The sequence below is a fragment of the Emydura macquarii genome, unplaced genomic scaffold, assembly GCF_026122565.2.
Source record: "Emydura macquarii macquarii isolate MOO-44397 ecotype Brisbane River unplaced genomic scaffold, CSIRO-AGI_Emac_v2 contig_2768, whole genome shotgun sequence".
NCBI lineage: Eukaryota > Metazoa > Chordata > Testudines > Chelidae > Emydura > Emydura macquarii.
The window spans coordinates 3,826,365-3,840,582 of NW_027132905.1; the positions used below are offsets into that span (position 1 = coordinate 3,826,365).

At 50.1% G+C, this 14,218-nt stretch overlaps 2 protein-coding genes across 3 annotated transcripts in view; both read left to right on the forward strand.

Annotated features, from left to right (window-relative positions):
- ANXA6 (annexin A6) overlaps positions 1-3,883 on the forward strand; it is a 35,723-nt gene extending 31,840 nt beyond the window's left edge. For both annotated transcript variants that reach the window (XM_067566422.1, XM_067566423.1), the window contains 5 exons: positions 581-674; positions 1,191-1,286; positions 2,083-2,141; positions 2,455-2,577; positions 3,501-3,883. In XM_067566422.1, coding sequence (XP_067422523.1) covers positions 581-674; positions 1,191-1,286; positions 2,083-2,141; positions 2,455-2,577; positions 3,501-3,560 — 432 coding nt within the window. In that variant the 3' untranslated portion in view covers positions 3,561-3,883. The remainder of the gene's footprint in view (positions 1-580; positions 675-1,190; positions 1,287-2,082; positions 2,142-2,454; positions 2,578-3,500) is intronic.
- An 8,127-nt stretch (positions 3,884-12,010) lies between these two features.
- The window catches only part of TNIP1 (TNFAIP3 interacting protein 1), a 46,469-nt gene continuing 44,261 nt past the window's right edge, over positions 12,011-14,218 (forward strand). The window contains exon 1 of the mRNA XM_067567075.1: positions 12,011-12,033. The gene's annotated coding sequence lies outside the window, so the exon portion shown is untranslated. The remainder of the gene's footprint in view (positions 12,034-14,218) is intronic.

Consider the following 14,218-nt stretch of genomic DNA (forward strand, 5'->3'; position numbering starts at 1 on the left):
CTTCAGAGAGTCATCAAGTCCAGCTCCCCGGACCAGAATCAAACCTAGGGAGCAGAGTTGGTTGGGAAATAATTAACTTTCTCTGTAAAAGCATTTTCAACAAAAATGGGGGGAGGGGGGAACTCCTTTGTGTTGAAATTTTTCAGGTTTTCACTGAAAACCAAAATGTTTCTGTTTCCTGTTTTGCAGTAAAAACCCAAATATTTTCAACAGAAATGGAATCTATTTTGTCAAAATCTCTGTTTTGTCAAAGAAGCCGTTTTCCTTCTGAAAACCTTTTTGGTCTGAAATTTTTCAACCAACCCTCCTAGGAAGAGTTCCAGAGGGGTAGCCGTGTTAGTCTGTTTTCAGCAAAACAACGAGTCCTGTGGCACCTTAAAAACTAACCAGTTTATTTGGGCACAAGCTTTCGTGGGCAGAAACCCACTTCTGCCCACATAAGCCTGTGCCCAAATAAATTGGTTAGTCTTTAAGGTGCCCCAGAACTCTCGGTGTTCTCCCAGGAAGAAGTGGTGTACTGCACGCCCCCTTCTCTCTGTCTCCTCTCCTCCTCCTCCTTCACTTTTGCTTGGTTTTGCAGAAACTCTCTGATGTTTCCAGCGGCGACTCCACATCCCTGGAAACCCATTTCTTGAGCATTTTGTGCACCCGGAGCTACCCCCATCTCCGCAGAGGTAGGAGCGTGTTAATCACCAGCGTCTGGCCCTATGGCTAGACATGAATTCTTGGACCTGACCCACGGTGCCCACATTGCAGCTTCCTGGAAGCGTGAGCTTGTGATGGCCTCACCCCCAAAGGCTGGTGATGCATCCACTGAGAAGAGGGTGGAAATTCTCCTTTAGCCGGAGGGGAAGAGTGGCAGGCCCTGCAACTCGGGGTTTCTGGGTTCAGGTGGCCAACTACTCCTGCCTTAGGAAATCTCCAAGTGCTGTTTCGTAACAGTCCCTTCTGGCACCTACTCAGTCTTTCCTAACATGGACCAGACCATTTGATCTTCAAGTCTGGGCAGGACACTTGGGATGGGACCCAAAGGAAGGGCATAGGTGGCTTTGTGCCCTGCTCCCCCCCCAATGTTGGGGTCCACTTGAAGCTGGTTTGGCCTGCACCAGAACTTACAAGAGCCTTGGGACTGGGGGGCTGGGACTTCGTGTGCTGGCTTGTGACCATCTCTCTTCTGCTTCGCTCCCTAGTGTTCCAAGAGTTCATTAAAATGACCAACCACGACGTGGCCCACACCATCAGGAAGCACATGTCTGGAGATGTGAGGGATGCCTTCGTGGCCATAGGTCAGTTCCTCGCCGTGTGCTCAATGGGGACAGGGGGCCCGTGGTCTCACCGGGCACACCGGCCCAGTATGCGATGGCACATGGCATTGTCCCTCTGTTGGGTCCTGCAAATCCCAATGCACGTTAAGTCCTGGGAATGGACAGCAGTCCCATGGACCACCCCTCCCTGAGGGACGGCTCTGGGGCTCTCCCTGCAGCAAATCGAACAGGACCATAGCGCTGTATTGGTTTTCCCAGCAGTGGGCGCAGATATTCTCCCTCCCTGCGAAATGTGGGAAAGGAAAGTCCTGTTGATGTCTGTGGAGCTGCTGGGGGGGGGGAAAGAAAATCAGGGTTTGGTTCTGGTCCATCTTCTCCATTCCATGGAGACGAGGCAGCTGGACAATTCAGAGCCTGCTAATTATCTGCTTGGAGCGGGAGATCCCTAATGACTCCAGGGAGGGGCCTAGGCTGTGAAGTTGGGATGTCGGGTGAAATCCTGACCCCACTGACGTCCATGGGAGTTTTGCTATTGATATCAGCGGGACCAGGTTTTCCCCCGGGTTGTTATCCCAGCCCCGCTAGCATTCAGGGACGGTGGTTGCGCCCTGTGAAATACCCCAGGGGAGAGCAAACAGCGCTCCCAAAGCAAAAGCTGTTTGCGGGGCTGTCCTGTGGGGAAGGATTCCCCCATACCAGCCTCCACTGGGGTATCCTGGAGCCAGGCCACTATTGCTGGGGGGGCGTGGGGCAGGGCTGATTACCGGTGACCCTTGGCAAGGTTCCCATTCCGCGTCTCTTCTCTCTCTGCTCGCAGTGCGGAGCGTCAAGGACAAGCCGGCTTTCTTTGCTGACAAGCTCTACGACTCCATGAAGGTGAAAACAAGCTCGCTTTGGGCTGCCCGAGGGCAGCCTGCTGCTCTTTGCATTTTTCAGCCTGCCTAGTGCTGTGGCTGGTATTCTCAGGTCCCTGGGTTCTGGGGAAGCATCTGTCCGGCTGCTCCGGGTGCAGTGGTTCTGTCCTGCATTGCGTCAGACGCCAGTGTCGCTGCTGCCTCACTTCACGCAGATTTGGACAACTGGTTTACTTAATCAGCAAGAGGCGTGAGGGGGATGGGACACACCATGCTCACACACCCCCCCCCCCCCAGCCTATTGTGGTTATTGTACTTTCTCCTTATGTTGCCAGGGCATCGGCACAGATGAGAGAACCCTCACCAGGGTCATGATCTCCAGGAGCGAAACTGACCTGCTGAACATCAGGCGTGTCTTCAAGGAGATGCACGAGAAGTCGCTGCACCACATGATTGCGGTGAGGAGTGGGGGGGGGGAAGGACATCCCTGTCATGTTCCGCCCCATCCCCCCCATTGACCAAGACTGAGCCATGCTTTAAAGACATGCCTCTTAGCTGGGCTTTTGCCCTTAAAGCTGACTGCAGGGGGGTGTCCTGGGCTCTTCTGATTCGCTGGCCATTAGTGTCCCCATGCTGACTGCGGGGTGTCGGCCCCCACTCTTTCATCTGCCGAGGGGCAGTAACTAGCACTTTGTCCATTCAAGCTTTAATGTACCAGGCAAGGGGGGCTTGTGTGAACTCCCTGGGGAGATGGATCTTCAGGACGTAAATGAAGGCGTCCCTGAGGAAATTAAAACACAAACGCCCAGAAGAAACAGAGCAATGTGAGCTAGTCGCCAAGAAGCTGTTCTTCCATTACACAAAGAGAACGCGATTGGACGGGGAGTGCATGAAAGATGCTGCCTCGCTACTGCAGATCCTGCTGCCTGGGCCGGGGAGTTGCTGCTAATGATCTGGAGACGCCTGTATTTACTGAGCTCGTTACTGGCACACACAGGCAGGGGGACTGGGGCAGCCGAAGTGGGGAGACTCGTGCCACTGAAATGCTTGTGTTTCTATGGCTATGGTCTTGCTGTAATTGCCTGAGTTGTAGGACTGCTGGTGTCTTAACTGGTTGGCCATTCCGGCGGGATCTCTAAAGCAAAGCGTCACGTTAGTCCAGGTATTTCTAAGGGGCTTGTCCTCCGAATGTCTGGGCACCAATAGTGCTGATCACTCCTGTAGTGCCTTCCGCTGGAGATCATAAAGATTGCCATCCCCGTATCGTGTTGAAACAAGATTCGCTTCCCTCCCAGAGGGTGAGGCTGATTTGCAGAGGCATAGATCACAGGTGGATTCTGGCTTTTCATTTCTCTCTCACGCGTCTGTTTCCTTCTTGCAGAAGGACACCTCCGGCGATTACTGCAAAGCCCTGCTGGCCATTTGCGGAGGGGACGACTAAGCTGCCACAGGAGCCCTGCAGAAGCCTGTCCCTGTGTCCGAGCCATCATGCGCGCACAGCCTAGATGTCACTGTAGCTTTTAAGGCTTCGGAGGACGTTCAGTTCCACTTGGAAGAAGATTCAGCTCGTGCTTGAAAAAACACACCACAGAAGAACGTGATATCACAAACAGGGGAGACCCCCGGGGTGGGCATTGTGTGGGAGGGAGTCGGGGGGGGATTACTGTCTGAATTGGTGCAAGAAAACTCGTGTCCAAACATGTCACTAACCCAGGAAGTTATTATGATATAAGAAACGTTTTAAATCACAGAAATAAAACTTCAATGTTGCTAACCATGGAAAGACTCCAGTTTGCTTATTGCATGGCCTTCACACGAGAGAGAGAGAGAGAGAGAGAGAGAGAGAGAGAGAGACCGTCTTCTCAGCTACCCTGTGTAAGGCTGAGAGACTCCTGATTCTGCTATCTGCTATCTTCACTCCCATGGATATTTTCTGTGGGAAGTCTGTCTTCTTTCTGGTGGAGTGGGGGGACGGAATACCCAGGAGAAACAGTGGGAAAGGCACATCCAGGAGCTTCATGATTTAATGCCAAGATACGGAGCTGTCAGGAGTTCTCCAAGTGCTGTGTGACCCAGAGTCCGCTCCAAGTGGAAACAGAAATCCAGTCCAGGATCTGTCTGAACTGGGAAGAGGTTAGTTAATGAAACCTATTGTTCATTCATTGGCAATAGCTTAACTTCACTTTTCCGCTGTGAAAAAATCTGAACTGGATTCCTGTAGCCTTATGGAATGGACTGTGGTTACAATTCTGGATAATTAGGTGTTCGTGTGAATGATGGTACAATAAACCTGAAGTAAAACTCTGACCCTCCTGCCTTCACCTCGGATCCTATTCATAGTTCACTGTGCTTTACAAGCTGCTAACGGGGCGTTCAAAATACGTGAGCCAAAACTTTAACACGCACCCAACAATGACTTACTTTAAAGTTGCCTCCAGATCCTAGTAAGTAGGACTTGGAATATCCGTTCTGGAGGAAATGCCAGCATTTTGAAAACTCTTTTCGTTCCGAATTGGAAGGAAACATTGAAATGTCAAATCTTTGTGCCAAATGGAAATTCCGAAAAATCTCAGTTGGGAAACATCAAACTGTTGTTACAAACGTAATGAAATAATTAACACACACAAACTGAAATGAAATGATCAAGTGGAAACTGAATGTTCTGAAATTGCCAAAACAAGACTGTCCGAATGATTTGTTTAGACACAGCCACCGACCATTTCTTTGCCGTTGACGTGTTCTCACAAAATGTTACAATTTGGACAAAGGGGCATTTTCACCCACTCTCCCAGTAACCTTCTGCACTCTGCCATCCCATGTGCAACAACCAGGCAACCCAAGCAGAGTGACGAGGCTGCATTGCAAGCCGTTAATCCCCAAAACACAGCCGGTTGGAGGGGGGGCTGCCTAACGTAGAAGTTGGCATTGACCCCTTGTTGCTGGCCTCTGTTGGGAAGAGCAGAGAGCATTTTGCAGGATGCAGAGGATGTTTTAAAAGGGGCTGAACCTATTGCATGAAGGGTGATTGCGTGCTGGGCCTGTCTGCCTTGAGCCACATGAGTGGGTTGGACACAAGGACAGAACAGGTCTAGTAGTTGCCCCGATCCATTCCCTCCTCCTCGCTGCTCACTGAGAATGTTCTAACTAGGCGTCTGCTTGCGGAAGCTGTGGGGGCAGTTCCTGCTTTCAGTCACCGGGGGGTGAATTCAGAGTCACTCCAGTGACTTAGTGGAGTCACTCCAGCTTGACACCACTGTAGGAGGAAGAATTTGGAGCAGCACATCAGGTGCCTCCGGGTCGCTTGGAAACAGGAAGGTTGACCGCATCACGCAGTGTAACTGCTGGCAGATGTGATGGTGATGGGCGTGGCATCCTTGGGTGGAGCCTGTTTGTCTGCATACACTGGGGACCACCCCGAACCGCACAATTGGAGACCAGCTGTTTCCGTTCACGGGCAAGCCAAGCATAGAGAGGTGATCCCCAAAGCCCTCTGGAGGCACCAGGAGGTCCAGGAGCTCTTGCATGTCTTTGTTTTGGCCCCGTGTTCAGAGATTGTCCTCAACTCACCCTCCGCAGCCTGCCAGAAATTCCAGCTGAACCTGATGCACCGAGACCAGCCCCTTTGTTTTCATGCACCAGGAATTTCCCTGGGAGGGTGTGGCTGTGAATTCAAGTCCTGGCTGCTCCCTGTTTAGAGGGTGAGAGGACAGCAGAGTCACTCAGTGATAGGAGGGGGAAATCCTTGTGAAAGGGGCTCTCTCTGCAACACCAATTCTCTGACATCCCCCCCCATTGATGGTTTAACCCCAGGGCCTCTAAGTCCTTATCTGGCCCTTACTGCTGTGGTAGCTCCAGCAGAAACCAGCCATCACCGTGTGATCTAACCCTACAACCCTGATCTCCACATCCGTTGCTAGTGCTGGGCGTGGGGGGCTGTCCCAGCGCTAGCGCACTGGTGGGAGAATTTCAGAAGATCCTCAGTGCAGACCTAGACCAAGCAATCAATGTCCCATCAGCGTGGGAAGCTCAGCAGCTCCGGAAAGCATCCCAAACCATGAGGCAGCAACTCCTGGTGGCCCTGAGCATGTCAGAGATGGGATAATCCTAGAATACTAGGAGAGCTGTATCGGCGTGGGGAACTCAAGCACAGTCTATGGGATTCATTCTGCATCTGGAGTATTCTCCCTCTTTATTCCCCCCCCCCTCCCCCCTTCCGATGCTTTGGGGAAATAATCCAACTCCACCTTCTTCTCTGCTTCCCACACGGCCCCCTGGAAATAGCCCTTGTTAGCCATCATGGACGAGCGGGGATGACCTCAGCGATGGTTCCTGTTGTGAAAAGTGAAGGGTTAATTGACGCAGACTGAGCCAGGCACCGTGGTTCCACTGCCCAGGGTGTAAATGCATCTTGACCCCACTGGCAGCACCTTCTACTACTCTAGTGCGAGGTCCCTGTCTAGCAGCACCCACCCTCCCGGTCCTGCGAATACCTTTGGGAGAGCGTGACCCTTGTGACCTTTATACATGGAGCTAGTTCAAGGTGAGAGGACTTGCGTCCAGGCCATCTTCACCCATCCAGGACCTCAGATGACCTCCCGAGGTCCCGTCCAACCCTAATATTGTATGATTCTGTTACTGTAGTCCTGGTCTCCAGCGGAGAGCTGGGACTATCCTTCCAGTGCACCTCTCTCCCCCATCATGGGCTGGTGCTGAGCCTGGTCTGAGCTCAGATGCCAGGCGTTGAACTTTCCTAGCCTTGAAATCTTTCTCAGGACCCCACCTGACTAAGTTATGTGGTTCTGCAGGCAAACGATGACCACTGGTAATTCGATGAACGCCTGTAACTAGGACGCCTGTCACTGGGAACTAGGTGTTTCCTCTTTCTCCTGTCACACCCCAAATATCTTCTCCCTCCGCCGCCCCCTCTGTCCTTCTCCTCCCTCCCCCACCCAGTAAGTACATGAAAAGGAAGATGTCAAACACAACAATAAATGCAACAGGAAAATTGTTCTAATGGTTAGAGCCACAGCAGTATGGAAGGAAGTGAGGAGGCGGACAATGAAAAAAGGGAAGCCTACGAAAGCTGACTGGTGGGTGAGGTATGAATGCAGGCCTGGGTCTGCCCCTCCTCCCGCCAGGAAAACGAGGCCCTTTGTGTTCCCACAGGAAAACCGTCTGCAAAGGCCAGAGGTTCATGTACACACAGCTACTTTGCATTCTGCTGCAGCCTGGCTGAGAGTGAGGGGTTGTTTCCAGGCAAAGCAAAGTTGCATTTCATTAGTTGCAACATTTAAAAAAAACCCAGACCTGTGCTCTGAGTTCCAATTGGATGAGCTTGCGCTCTGAGTCAGCTCCTGGGGTTCTGTCAGAGCCACTCTGTTGCTGACAGACTCTGGGAAGTATGTCCAATGTATTCAGTGTGAGGATGGCTTTTGGGCTTTGCTCCTCTCCCTACGTTCCAGGCTGCAGCCTTATTAAGCTACTGTCTTCTGGCCAGAACCGACCGGGCTGCTTTGGAGAAGCCGGAGCTCACTAAAAAAACAGCAGGCTGGGTTTTGGAGCTGGGTTTTCAGTACATTTCCCTGTACGTGGTGGGGAGTGTGTAGGTTATTTTTCTTTGTTTTTCCTTTGGCTTTTCGGCCCTCCCAAATGAGACAGATAAGGAGGAAAGGACAAGCTTGACTGTAGGGGTGCCGATTTTGGTTGGACGTATTCCTGGAGGTTTCATCATGTGACACAATCTTTCATTAAAGATTCATCTTTCATTCCTGGAGACTCCAGGACAATCCTGGAGGGTTGGCAACTCTACCTGCCCCCTGTACTCACACAAAACTCCCTTTACTAATTTTAATGGTCCACCACAGCACACCAGTTCCATGAGAATGGCTTGTGCACAAAGGGGCTTGGTCTCACCGGAGGCAGTGGATAGACACCAGAGTTGGGTCCCCAGATGATGTCCATGCTGGAGATGTATTGGCCACCGGGCTGTTTACAGAGGAGCATCACTGCAGAAGCCTTATAAAGGCATGACGGTCTGATGGCATTGTGTTACTCCTTCAGTTGTGTCTCTGTTGCCTAATTTGCTCAGTGCATGGGGCAAATCCTCTTCCCCCCCCGGGGCTGTCCCCACAACCTGCTCATGTCTGCGGTGCTGACATTCCAGGAGATGACGGTTGCTGGTCGTTCTCTGGCTTTGTGTCTAGTTCAAGGCAATTGGATGGCAAACAGCTCTGAGTCTGTGGGGGTGAGAGAATCCCCCGTGTGTTACAGACCTTGCAAATTTAGGCTTGAAATAACCAAAGGCTAAAGCCGGGCAAACAAATGATCCGAGTTCTCTTCTGACCAAATTCTCTGTAGCTGCACGTTGGTGTGGCTCCGCTGCCAGCACTGGAGAGGCACCGGTTTACCCCAGAATGTGGCCCGTCAAATTGGTCATGCCGGGACCTCATCTTGATTTCATAGTTCTTGTTAGCTGCCCAATGGGTGATACCCATCCTGGTCTCAAGTCCCTACAATAGTGGAAAGTGGGCACCATCATCATCGAGGCAAATCCCAAAGGGGCATGGCCTCCTTCCTAATGGAGCGCCACCCAGACTGATCTCTGGCTAGGTCCTGAAGATGGTCCAGCTGGCTATTCAGTTGGTCCGTCACGGACAATCTTATCGTGCTACCAAAGCTTTTGGTGTCCACATGATTGCCGGCTGGGTAGCGGAGATCCTTGGTACGTGTTCTGGGAGTTGTTTGATTAAATGAAAGGGTAAAAACCCCGGCAGGATGGGATGGGTCATAAAGGAGCCTGCCCTTCAGGCATGAGTCCTAAATGTCTTGGTGCATTGCACAGGCAGTGGGCTGGAAATGGTATGGAAAAGCATGAAGGATTTTTTTGTTGTTGTTGTTAAGAATTAGGCAGCACAGACAATATTGGAGAGGTTTATTTACGATCCTGGGAAGTCTGATGAATCAGCTTCAGCTTTATGGTGTTACAAAGATTACTTACATACAGTTTTTTATTACTTAAATAATTGAGTTATATATTTTTTATTTATTTACTTATACAGACTTTGTTCTTTTCAGAAAGAACAGGGGTGATAAAGACAGATACCGAACATATGTGCAGAGACATTTTACTTAAAGGATTTGTAATTATTGGGGAGGGAGGGAATGGGTGGAATTGTTACAGATGAGAGGGTATATTACAAGGGGGGTGGGGGCAGGGGTGTAAGGAATGTGCTCTTTTTATGGAAAGGCGGAATCACTAAGTGGGCATTTGGTCTTGGAGGTATTAGGCATTTATATTAGCTATTGTTTCGGGGGGTTTGTTAGGTATGCCTGTTAATTATTGTGGGTTTCGGTTGGACTGAAAACTGCTTTAGGTCTAACAGTATGGAAGAGCAATTGCCTTCCTTCACTCTACTCTCTTCTCCTGTCTAAGCACCCTGCTCCTTTCCTCTCCTCTCTTCCCATGATCACTTCTCCACTCCCCTGCTCAATGGTCCACTCTCCTCCTCCCTCTACCCGTCCCCTCTTAGCTACTGTCTCTAGCATACCTGAACTCCCAATGCATCCATCTCCCTCGCGCCCCATCCCTGAGCGCTCTCAGCTTGCCAGGGTAATCTGAGTGCATGATTTACATAGTCAGATCTTGATGTTCTGGAAATCCCCTTCTGCGACCAAAGCTTCCTCCCTGAGCTCTGAAGGCGTCATCCTCACAGTTCTTCTGCTTTCCTTTGTCAACCAAAGCAACAAACCAGAACAGCCAAGACTGATAAATACTGTAGCCCCGGGAACAGCGAAACCCCACTTCTGATGTCAATTGACACCAAGATGTCAGCAATGTGGTGCCCCGCGCAGATCAAAGTGCAAAAATGGCCTAGAAAAACACTAAGCCTTTGGTACTGTGCCTTCACTCAAGCTGCCCTCTGTGTCTGGTGTTTGCTTCCTGATCTTTGTCCTCAAGCTCTCTCCCCCCTCCTCTGGTACAAAGTTACAGGGGGAGAGCTTGGATTCTAAAGTAACCTGAGCAAACCAACAGGGAGCTCTGGGATGTCTTGTCACTCAGGGCTCTTCTGCATGCAGAATTGCACCAGTTTAACGAAAGGTGCAATTTGAAACTGATCTACATAAATTGGTGCAAAAGGTAGTGTGGGGACTCTGGTTTACACCAGGTCTGTTCCGGTTTAGCCTGACTTGATTAGGCACAGGTTTAAGCTAAACCGTAATAAGCCACTTCTGAACTGAAATAAGTGTGCGCAGCCTGAGATTTGCACCACTTTAACTAAGCTGGTATAACTAAACCAGTGCAAGTTTGCTCCCTTAGTTTCCCCTTCCAAGTGCCAAAGGCAGGCACAGTAATGAATGAGTGGGAATTTACAGTGCACCCACAGTGGCTGACCTACGCACAGTTCAGCATTCTGGAGGGCATTAAAAGTCAGCTGATTGTCCAGAAAATGACGGTCTAAAAATGGCAATGACTTCACTATCAGCTCAGCTCTCTGCAGGCTTCTCTGCTGTCCAAACGCTGCAGAACCCATACACCAACGGGGGAGCAAGCTGCATTCCAGTCTGCCGCTTGCAGCATCAGTCAAGTTGTCCCCTAATTCTCACTGTAGAAGTAAGGTGAGGCAAGGGGCTGGGGGAACACAGCCTGAAATTTTTCTGATGCCAGGGAAAGGACGCAGAGCTCACGGCTAGAAAACCTGAGCTAGATGGTCCAATAAAAGATATGACCTCACCCACCTTGGCTCTCCAGATTCTGCTGTCAGTTATATTGTTGCACTCTGCAGTTGGGTGCATCTAGAATAGAAAAAGAAATGCTCACAGTAGAGCAGGAGCCAGCGATGGTGCAGCTGCACGGTACTGAACTGGTCTAGAGGCTCTGAGTCCCTTCACAGGAGAGGAGTTACACTATCAGAGAATTTGTCCTCCAGGCTCGATGGAGCGCTGGTGTTTCTGCTGCCAGGACGTATTGAGAGCATATTTGAATGATACGGTATAAGCGTTCTGCCTACACCAGTGCTTACACTGTTGCAACAGCTGTTATAGAACACAGGCAGTCATTTTGCTAATATAGACAAGGCTGCTGGAATCCGTGGGTCGGCATGAGTGTAACTGACAGCAGAATGTGGGCCTCTCATCTTCCTTGTGCTTAAAGAAGGAGGAATTCTGAGCACTACAAAGTTCATGCTGTCCATGTTTTGGACTATCACCGATGCAATGCTCTGGCCTCAGCCGACGGCCCCTTTGGAGCCTCGCGGTCAATCGCCTTCAAATGGAAGAGATGCTGAGTCTTTCCTGTTTATCCCAGCACCAGCCAGTTCCGGCCATTGAGCAGACGGTCAAATTACCCGGTAACTACTCCATGTGGTTTATCTGGCATGACGGCGTCTATTCACCCTACCTTCAGAACTGTAACACTTCGCAACGGAAGAGCTAATTGGGACACTGAAGGAATATCAGTGGAGCGCGCTGCTCACTGGTGAGGGAGGACAAAGTAGGCTGGCCAGTAGGAAGCATTTCCTAGCAACACTAAACTGGTTTTCTAGGGAAGCCACTAGCCAGACGGGGAATGTGGTGCAGAGAACGATCCTCCAATGGTCAGGCAGGAACCGGATGATCTAAGCAGCCTTTCTAGGATTCCATAACTGAATCACAATTCTGGGGCCTCCAGGAGACAATTACTAACTAAGAAGTGACGTACAGTCCTCTCTTCATCAGGACGGACAGGGGACAGCCCTTCACGCTGCGTGCGGCTTCTCAGTAAACCACTCCAACTGTCTGGGGCCTCATCCTGGGGAATTCCCCTTCTCCTGCCTAAAAGTAAACTCTGCTGGGCTCTCCTTCCTGTACTAGATTAACACTGCTGTGGAGTCTGGACCAAACGCTCTCTCTCGCTGGCTTCCCTTGGCCCTACCTGGGTGAGTAACTGAAGGTTCTTTTAACCAGAGCATGTGTTAGATCAAATGAAGTGGAGAGGAGTCCGTTGTTATGCTGTCAATCAAGATGCTGGAACTATGGAGCTAGAGAGACACCGCCCCTCTTTCTCTCTCTTTAACAGGAATAGACCAGAGTTTTTACAGTCTGTGTTAGGCTATTCTTTTGCAGACCGAGACGCTATCTTAAAAACAAGCCCCTTCGTGGCTCAATACAGCTGTATTTAGCTTTGCCTCCAGGCTTTCCGCTGGCTTACAGAGCAGCGTTTGGCTGCAGAGGACTGAAAAACAGAATGAAACAAGCCCCAGAGCGCATTATGGGCTATGAGAAGTGGGGGTGAATTGACTGTTTTTGAGTTAATCGGGGTTCCCATAAGATTGCTGGGTGCCCATAGCCCCTGGGTGGTATATTCAGCCATAGAACATAGGCATTTCCAGTTGTAAAATGCAGGACACCAGAGACCCCAAAACCAGAGTCTTAGAACTCGGTGGGCTGTGAAATTAAACCCTGCAGAACATTTTAAGGCATTGTTCTCTTTAGAGCAGAGAGTGACTGAGTTTACCCCTTGTCACGTACTCTAATGACAGTGTTCTCCAGTGTTTCCTGAAGCCTCCGCTTCCCAAAAAGTGATTGTGGTGCATAGGCAGCAAGCTACTGGAACGGCTGATCATGCTATGAGTCAGGGTTGAAGGGTGCAGGCAGCTTCTGGGAGAGCGCATCATTGGCTAGGAGGAGTAGCTACGAATCAGCATTGAGGTGCATAGGCAGCGAGCTGTGGGAGAATGGTTAAATTTCTCTGCTTGCCTGTGGATCCTCTGCTTGTTCCTTAGCCTCCTGGGTATATTCCTTAGCATCTTACTGCTGGGGACCTGACAAAAGGTGACTAATAATTAAACGGAACATCGGGTATATGGTATCTGAAAATCTATGCAATATTGTGCAAAAATGGGGGAAATTCCCTGCGGTTTTCCCTGGCTCTTTTTTCCCCTGCCATTATCCACCATCGTTGCTCATGAGCAACCCTACAATAACAGAAGCGATGGTGCTGGGGGGAAAAATGTGATAAGGCAACAGATTTCAATTTCGGGTTTCCAATAGCGCATGAGAAAACAAACAGCTGAAAAGGCCAGATGACTTGTCCCTCCCCAAGGCAGTAAATGGCTGGGGAATTCTCTCAGCCTGAGTAGTTCATGATGCCAGGAAAGCTGCAATAACCTTGGAGCAGCTCTCTGCTCTGTACATAGGAGCGCCTCTCAAGCATTCTTAAAGCCATACACGGCCCTTGACCTTCATGCACATCATATCAAGGGGAGTCAGTTAAAAGGCTAGACAAATAGATGGTCATTGCAAAATAAAGCAGTGGGTCTTTGCCATGCTAAGGAAACACAGTGGGCATCCTCTAGCCAGCAGAACGTGCTGCCTGACAACTCACAGAAACCTTCAGGAATCGGAAGTTACGTCTGCGTTAATTCACTTTTGACAACTTTAAGTAATAATGGATTTTGCATGCCTCCTTGCTCCTCGTGCCCCGACTTCATCTTCCCAGCCTGGCGGGGAGTTCCACCTCTGGGTCTGTGATGTCCTGAGATCCAGACTGGGGGCATAAGAGCAGCCATGTAAAGGCCCAGGGTTTCTGCTCTCCATCTCCCCTCCCCGGAATGATGGAGTCCTTGCTGACAGCTGCACCGACATTCCCCCTGTAGGAGTGCAGAAGTAATGCCAGGTGCTTTGGAGGGAATGAACAGAACAGGCAATCATTGAGTGATCCATCCCGTCAGCCAGGCCCAGCTTCTGGCAGTCAGAGGTTAGGGATACCCAGAGCATGTGGTTGTATCCCTGACCATCTTGGCTAAAAGCCATTTGATGGTCCTATCCTCCATGAATGTATCTAATTTTTTTAACCCCATTATAATTTCAGCCTTCACTGCATCCTCTGGCAATGAGTTCCACAGGTTGACTATGCGTTGTGTGAACAAGTACTTCCTTTTGTTTGCTTTAAACCTGCTGCCTATTAATTTCATTGGGTGACCCTTGGTTCTTGTGTTATGTGAAGGAGTAAATAACAGTTCCTTATTCACTTTCTGCATACCATTCAAGATTTTACAGACCGCTATCACATCCCCCTTCAGTCATCACTTTTCCAAGCTGAAAACGCCCTCTCTTTCTAAT